The sequence below is a fragment of the Camelus bactrianus genome, chromosome 35, assembly GCF_048773025.1.
Source record: "Camelus bactrianus isolate YW-2024 breed Bactrian camel chromosome 35, ASM4877302v1, whole genome shotgun sequence".
Classification (NCBI taxonomy): Eukaryota; Metazoa; Chordata; class Mammalia; order Artiodactyla; family Camelidae; genus Camelus; species Camelus bactrianus.
The window spans coordinates 20,410,709-20,419,032 of NC_133573.1; the positions used below are offsets into that span (position 1 = coordinate 20,410,709).

General features: G+C 45.0%; 1 protein-coding gene across 1 annotated transcript; it reads right to left on the reverse strand.

The window, feature by feature from the left end:
• Positions 1–426: 426 nt before the first annotated feature.
• On the reverse strand, positions 427–3,640 carry OTUD1 (OTU deubiquitinase 1). The gene has a single exon (XM_010967967.3). The coding sequence runs from the start codon at positions 3,118–3,120 to the stop codon at positions 1,663–1,665; it is 1,458 nt and encodes a 485-aa protein (XP_010966269.2). The 5' UTR covers positions 3,121–3,640; the 3' UTR covers positions 427–1,662.
• Positions 3,641–8,324: the final 4,684 nt, after the last annotated feature.

The window sequence follows — 8,324 nt, forward strand, 5'->3', positions numbered from 1 at the left end:
GATTCCCATGATCTCAAGAGACTAGTTAAAAGTTAGGATAAAAGGGTGCTGCTTTGGTTACTGTTTAAAACATTAAAATCTGTGCTGAGAGATTTTATATACTATAAAATCTATAGACATTGTGCTAGTTAATACCACACTTGAACTTCCCTGTTCATTAGCCAATGGGTACATCTATAGTTTTCAGTAGGATTATAATTAGAAATAGTGAGAACAATTTCCTGAGTTATTCCACTTTTAAATTACATTTCATTAAGACTTATCCTTTGAAATTACTGATTATCCTACCCTGTTCATGTGAAAACTTAAGAAACCTCTCATAATTCTGACATCTTTACACATGAAAAGAAAAACTGTATATATGTAAGAAAAGTTACTACAGATGTCACTTTGTCATTTAAAAAATCACTTTAGCCAAAGACACTGTAAAAGTAAAATTATGCATTTTATTCACTCATTCCACCAGCTGAGAACTGCTCTATTGTACAAACACAGTATTGTACAAAAAAAATCACAAAATGTTACAAAATAAAAAAGTACAAACTGCATTACTTAATAAATAGAACTAAAGTAGTTAAAAGTGGAAATGAGAGAGGTTTTAGGTTGGAAACACTGTTTGACCCAGCAAACCATACAAGCTCTGTATACAGATATTTTTATTTGTACATAATACAGGCAGTCCTATTTTGCCTTTGGAAAGAATTTTAAAGGAACAGACTATTAAAACAGTATTCTCCCGCTATAAAGTAACTGCAAAGGTTGGCTGGAGGCATTTATGCCATTCATTTTTGAATCTCTCCATTGAATCCAAGAAACTATATATAAAGCAGGAGGCTTATCTTGTCACCAAGTCTTCCATCATGTTAAGATTCCTTTTCAACAAAACGACAAATATAAATAAAAATAACAGAGAGCACCAGACAGTCTAAACATCAACCAGAGTACAGAATAATCACTCTGCCATCAGCAAACATCAGGCTTGCATTCAAGTAAGAGCTGGTACTAGCCCTTAAAGGAAAAAAAAAATTCTTCCCACAACCTCAAGTATTTCTTTAAAGGTTGGCCATTTCTAGAAAAATAATGATTTTCAAAACAACACATCTGTTTCATCAAAATGGAATGGGCCATCAACTGGCAATATGTATGCATCAACATCCATTTGAAATAATTGTCTAAGTATTGTAAAATTCAAATTCAACAACAGAAAATATTAAATCACAACTCTTCAAAATAATAAACTTCAAATAAAGCACTTCTCTCGATTTATGCTGGAAAGCTGTTTGTCTAGACAAAACACATCATAGATGATGGTACACCAGTTTTTAAAAACGTTGTGCAAAAATACGTTTTTATAGAAAATAGATTATCAGGAATGAACAAATTTACATTGTGAGAAACCAGCTTACCAATTAAGTCGTGCCAACTTTATACAGCAACTCACAAATAGCAGTAGGATCACCCAAAGCTATCATAAAACATCATTTAGGTGCCCAGCAACCTTCAGCTCTGAGGAGAAAACATTCAAAAAAACGATTAAGGCATTACACCTAAAGTAAATCTACTAGAGAGTTTGAAAGTGCTATTACCCTGTTAGAGTTCATATAATTCTCCAAACACAAATAAGGTTTGCCATTTTCCCAGGGCGGAGGTTTCTCAGACACTTCAAGAGCATGCATTTTGTTCAATATACATTTTGGATAGGGATATGGCCATGGACTTGGCAAGTTCTTCGTCGCGTTTTCTCTGCACTTGAGTCTGCCTGCACCAATTGTCATACTCCGGATTAGGATAGGAGTGATCTAACACCGCATCATAATGTCCGTTGCTGAGCCAACTGAGCCAAATGCTAGGCCTTAGGGAATCCTCTGGGCCCAAATAGTGAATCATGGTAGACACCGTGGGGCTCTCCAACCTCCCTCCAGTAGTTAGGTGTATATTCACGTTCAGCATCTGACCCATGGCCAGCAGTTCGGGGTACCCGGCCCACACCCCGTCTTGAGCAGCAGCGATGATAAACTCCCCGACGTCGCCCTCAATCAGGGGGCTAAACTGGTCGAGGTGGTCGGCGATGTAGTGCACCGTCTCCTCCCTCAGCTCCCAGTGCAGGCTCTGGTCTCCGTACACCGCCTTGCTGACTGCTCGGTAGAGACAGTTGCCGTCGGGAATGATGTGAAATCGATACTGGTTCCTCTGTCGCAGGTACTTGTCCTGCCTCTCCACCTCCACCAGGTACAGGGCCAGTTCCTCGTCCGGTGGATCCGACGTGGAAACGACCACTGCCTCCGCCGCGCCGCCCTGGGCTGCCTCGCCGCTCCGAGCCGGGGGCGCCTCGGCCTCCGAGTCGGGCCGCCGCGGCTCTTCGGCGCCGGGAGGCTCGCTACGGTCTCCGGCCCGGTCCCAGCCCCGGAAGCTCCTCTCCGCCGGGCGTTCCTCGGCCCACGGGCCGCGGCCGGGGCCGGGCTCCAGGCTCCCCGGGGGCGGCGCGGGGCCTCGGTGCTTGGCGGCGGCCAGGGCCTGGCGGTGCTCGCTCAGTCGGAAGTTTCTGTCGGGACCCTCGCGGGCCGCGTCCAGGCCCGCAGACTCGGCGCCGTCTGGCCTCAGCAGCTCCTCCAGGGGCCAGGCCATGGAGCCCCGCCCCTGCGGGACGGGTGCGCCTGGCAACGGGGGCAGCAGGAGGCAGCGGCAGGCCGGGGCGGCGGGCACCGAGGCGCCGGGCTCGGGGCCGCGCAGCAGGAGCCGGTCGGCGCCCAAGGCCCGCACGGTGATCTGCGCGGTGGACGTGTAATGCGGCGGCAGCGGCGGCTTGCAGGACCCGCCGGACGGTCCGGCGGCGGCGGCCGAGGCGGGGGCGGCGGCCCCGGACACCACCTCGAAGCAGGAGGAGAAGGCGGGCATCTTGGCGGCGGGGGCGGCGGCGGCTTCGCGGGGCTCGGCGGCCGCGGCCGGCTGGCACTCACCGGTCTCGGGCTCCGGCGCGCCGCTGGCAGGTCCCGGCGGCTGCAGAGAGACCGTGAACGGCGCGGGGGCGGCGGCGGCGGCGGCAGGCGGAGCGGGGGCTGCGGCCGTGGGACCCGGGCCCCCGGCTGGGTAGTGGGTGTAGACGCTGCTGTAGAGCTGCATGTCCCTGCCCGCCGCTCGGCCCCTTATAGGCCCGCGGAGCCCCGGTGAGGGGACACACCCTCCGGGCCCGGGGGAGGGGGGCGGCCGCGCGCGGTGACCCAGTGCCCCGGGAATAGAAATGAGCGAAGGGCCGCCCGAGCGTCAGGAGCCACAAATAGCGCCCAGGTCCCCGCCAAATTCCTGCTGCGCCACAGCGCGCGGTGGGGGCGGGGAGGGGACGCGCGCTCGATCCCGGCCGGCGCGCCCGGCCCGTAGACCCGGGGCGCCGCGCCCGCTGCCGCTGCTCCGGCCCGCGGCAGCCGCTGGGGACACTCGGAGGAAGCCGCCTGCCCCGCTGGAGCGCGTCCCGCGGGCGAGGAGCTGAGCAGGGCGCGTGGAGGGGCCGGGAGGCGGGGCCGCGGTTGTTTACCTCAGGCTGCGCGGCAGTGTCACGTGTCCCCGCTGGAATGCGCGGCTCGTCGCGGCATCCCGGTTAACCGAGCGGGCTCGCCCCGCCCCTCCTCGCCACGCCCCCTTCTGTGACGTCACGGGCGTGGCCTGCGGCGCGGGCGGGAGCGCAGAGGCTCCGAGTCCTGCGCAGTTAAGGGGCTTTGGCCGCTCCCCTGCATCAGTCCCAGGTTTTGGACCCGCGGCTGGGTGGGCGCTGCTTGGGCCGTGCTAGAATGCTTGAAAGAGTGCGTTTCGGAATGGAGGACCGATCGCTGCCCTAAAAGCCGCGTGGCCTCTGCAGGATCAGAGCACCAGGGCAGTCTTTTTCATTTCATTCCTCTGATGATATTGTTAATGTAGCTTGACGCCGCCTTTCTCCCCAGGACCTTGCTGCCCTGCTAAACCGAAACTTTTCTGCACCCTTAACCCATGTCGACAAGCAAATGCAAGACTTGGGCGAAATACCAAATGCCTCACTACCTCTGGCCTTTTGAAAATGGGTGTAGCTGCTAACCAGAGGCCAGAGGCAAAGTAGACGGGGTCATGATGGATTCTGAGAATGTTGAAATGGAATAGAATATTGAAAACAGTTCTACCTAACTGTGTTAGTTGTCCATGTTTGTATAGGAAAGCCATAATATTCATATGATCAACCGTGTACTGACTATAGTAGTGGCTGCTTTTGCTTTATTCTGAGCTTTGATCACATGCTGAACTAGGGCTCTAAACTTTCAAAGTGAACCTAGGAGCTGTCTCAGCGTTTTAGTGTGGGGGGAAATAGCTGAGGTTATGATCTATGCCTCCCCTCACCCTTCTGCTGAAATGTAGATTCCATGAATGGAAAGACTGCATCTTGTTGGCTATTACGGTTACAAACCCAAGCACAGAGCCTGGCACAGAGTTGAAACTAATTAATATTTACTGAATGAATTAATGAAAGAGGAGTTTCCAAGGCAGTGAAGCCAGAATTACCATCTCCTGACCAGGGTCTTTAATTTGCCATGGTAGGTGTGACTGACAGGATCCCAGCAGCTTTTGCTCAGGTCACTTGAACCTGTTAGGTAAATCAGCTCAGAAGGAAAAACAACCATGTAAATATGTAACCAGCTTTTCGCTTGTAAACCTCACTGGCTGAGTAGAAAAGAGAAATTACTTAGGTTTCATCAATGATTTGGGGGTTATCTCCTGCTCTGTGTATTCAGCTGTCTTTAGCCTTTCAGTAGCTGGCGTTCTGAAACAGAAGACAAAACTATTAGCAATAAAATAATCCTCAAATAGTATTTACTGAGTGCCCATTGTGTGCCTAGCAGAGCTAGAAAACGGGAGCATGGAGGGAGATAAGGAAACTTTTTTTTTTTTAATTTTAATCCTAAAGCAAGTTTGTGTTTTGAACAGACTAGGGTAAACACAGTGGGGGGAAATAAGGCTAGGTACACAGAAGACAGACTAGATTTGATGTACGAAATTAGGAATGTCAAAAAAACCAAAATTCAGTCATTAAATTTGATATTCTGATTGGCTTTATTAAGCAATCCAGGCTTAATTCCATCAGGCAGCATCCCAACTAGCTACTAGAAGGGGTTGAACAAAATGGAAACTTTTTTAGTAGGAAGAAGGCTGGGGCCTTCTTAATAAAGAGTCATTAGCAAAAAAAAAAAAAATTATTTTTAGTTCAGGACTTTTGGAGGAGGCGAGAGGTTAAGGTCCGTCAAGTGTTTTATCAGGCAGATTGCTTCTTCTTCCTCTAGGGGATGAAGAAGGCCTACAGGACAGATGACCTCATTGGTGCTGAGCAGATGATTCCAAACTGGTTGATTAAGATTACATTTCAGCAGAAGGTTGAAACTGCAATTTAATCTTTGTTAGTTGTTATGGGGCCCATTTTGGGCCTATTTCTTTCTTTCTTTTCTTTTTTATAACAGGAAAACAAATATAAACAAAGATGCAAAGATTCGAGACTTGAACGTATGTGAAGGCTCTTTGTTGGTTTTTTTTTTTTCCTTTTAGTTTCTGCGGGGACAGTGCGTCTATAACACTGCATATTCACTGCGAGACTCAGTGTCACTCTGTACCTTGGTCTGGAAAATCTTCCTAGAAGAAATGGTACTTTAAGAAGCTCAAAGCAGGGATGATTGCCAGCCTTGGAAATGAGAGTTGTTTTCTGCCCTTGGAGTGTGACAGAAAGCAAGGCCTTGCAAGTGATAGCAAAAAAGTTAGGGTGGAAAAGCGGGAGCAGCAGATCTGATTCCTTGATACTCCATCTGAAAAGAATTCCTAATGATTCCCTTCTGGAAAATCATCTGTCTAGCATATTTGGGGGCTGTGCAGAAAACTGGCAGAAGTTTAGGAAACTAGGTTTCTAAACCAAACCAGTTATTGAATAGGCTAGAAAAACAGGAAATTTCATCAACTGTCCACCAAAAGATAGCAACAAGACAATCCACAGATTAAAACAAAACAAAAAGGACAAGTCGTTTAATCAATGAATACTTATTGAGCACCTGCTATGCTTCCAGCAAGGTGTCAATTACAGGGACTTTAGAAACAGATTCTGTCCTGCAGCCCAGGCAGCAGAAATCTAGGCACCAAAGACATCTTTGTAAAATAGCATTCAATCCTGGCATGTTTTTTGAAGGTATATGTATCTAAATACCACCATCTCTAAGCTACATTCCTTAAAAGACAGTAAAATTCCCAACCTCTTCTCCTCCCCTCAAAATAAAGCTTTTAAAAATATAAACATTTGTCGATTTATTCACTTATTAAAGAATCATTTCTTTACAAACCTAGCATGAAAAATAATCTTGAAAAAGAACAAAGTTGAAGGACTCATGTTCCCATTTCCAAAACTTACCACAAAGCTACAGTTATCAGGACCATGTGGTACTGGCATAAAGATAAACTTACAGATCAATGGAATAGAACTGAGAGTCCAGACATAAAGCTATATGTTTATGATCAATTGTCTTTGACTGGGTGCTCAGATAATTCAATGGGAGAAAAGAATAGCTTTTTCAACAGTGCTGAGACAGCTAGATACAAAAGAATGAAGTGATACCCCTCAACATATATAAAAGTTAACTTAAAATGTATCAAAATAAAGAGTGGAAACTATGAAATCCTTAGAAGATATTTGAGGCAGAAATCTCAGTGCCCAGAAAGTAGGCAATAGTTTCTTAGCTATGACACACACACACACACACACACACAAAACAAGAAAAAGAGAAAAATAGTTTCATCAAAACTGAAAACTTTGTGCTTCAAAAGACACCATAGAAAAAAATGAAAAGGCAAACAGAATCATGGAAAACTATATTTCTAAATCATATATCTGTAAGGACTTTGAAATATATAAAGAATATACAAACAAGTATTATAATTCAATGATAAAAAGACAAATAACCCAGTTTTTTAAATGGATGAATAATTTGCATAGACATTTCTCCAAAGAAGGTATACAGTCAATAAGTGCATGGAAGAGCACTCAACATCATTAGTCACTAAGGAAATGTAAATTAAAACCCACAGTGACATACACTTCACACACTTGGATGGCTATAATTAAAAAGACAGACAGTAGCAAGTGTTGATGAAAATAATGGAGATATTAGAACTCTTATACATTGCTTGTGGGATTTTAAAATGGAACTTTGAAAAACACTTTGAAAACATTTTGAAAGACAATTTGGCAATTCAAGGCTACACGTAGAATTATCACATGAACCAGTAATTACACTGCTAGGTGTATAACCAAAAGATGAAAAGACATATGTCCACACAGAAAATATACATCAGCGTTCTGAGTAGCGTTATTCATAATTGCCAAAAAGTGGAAACAACCCAGTTATCCATCAACAAATGAATAAACAAATGTGGTATAGCCACACAGTGAAATACTATTCAGCCATAAAAAGAATGAAGTGCTGATATGTGCTGCAACATGGGTGAACCTTGACAACATTATTCTAATTGAAAGAAACTAGACACAAAATACCACATCTGTATGACTCCATCGTTGTGAAATGTCCAGAATAGGCAAATTCATAGACATAGAAAATAGATTCATGGTTGCCAGGGGCTGGGGAAAAGAGGGGATGGGGGGCTCACTACCAATGAGAGTGGATTTCTTTTGGGGCATGATGAAAATGTTTAAAATTAGATTATGGTGATGGTTGCACAACTCTGTGAATATACTAGAAACCACTAAATTGAACATTTTTAAAGGATGAATGTTATGGCATATGAATTACATCTAAGCGAAGCTGTTTAAAAAAAACAACCTACTATGTGCCGTGGACTGTGCTAAGTATTTGATATAAAAAGATGATTATGTATTACTTATATAAAGTGTCTCAGCAGCAGCAACACTGACTTTGTGACATTATTCCAGAAATCACAGACATTTTATGTATCTTAATGATTTTTCTGACAAATTCCCTGTATTCTGTATAGCACTTAAACATAATTGTTAAATGATATCAAGGAGTTGAAACTTACCAAAACCAAATCATTTAGGCCTAGGTGGAAGGGATATTTGAAGAGCTGGGCTAGTGAAATGCTATTTGAATTTATACTTTTGTATTTTCTTGAACTTTTTATGTAATCATCATGATATAAAAAATAATTTCACACTCTATCCAACAATGAATAAGCACCAATATGTCTAAAGCATATGGAAATATGTCCCAGTTTGACCGTACATAGAACCAGCCAAACTTAAAATATATAATACGTGGTGGAAAAGAGTCTGAAAAGTGCTTGAGACACAGCAGGCT

Excerpts from the sequence above, each read along its gene's own strand:
- OTUD1 (XM_010967967.3), bottom strand. The coding sequence starts at position 3,120 with ATGCAGCTCTACAGCAGCGTCTACACCCACTACCCAGCCGGGGGCCCG.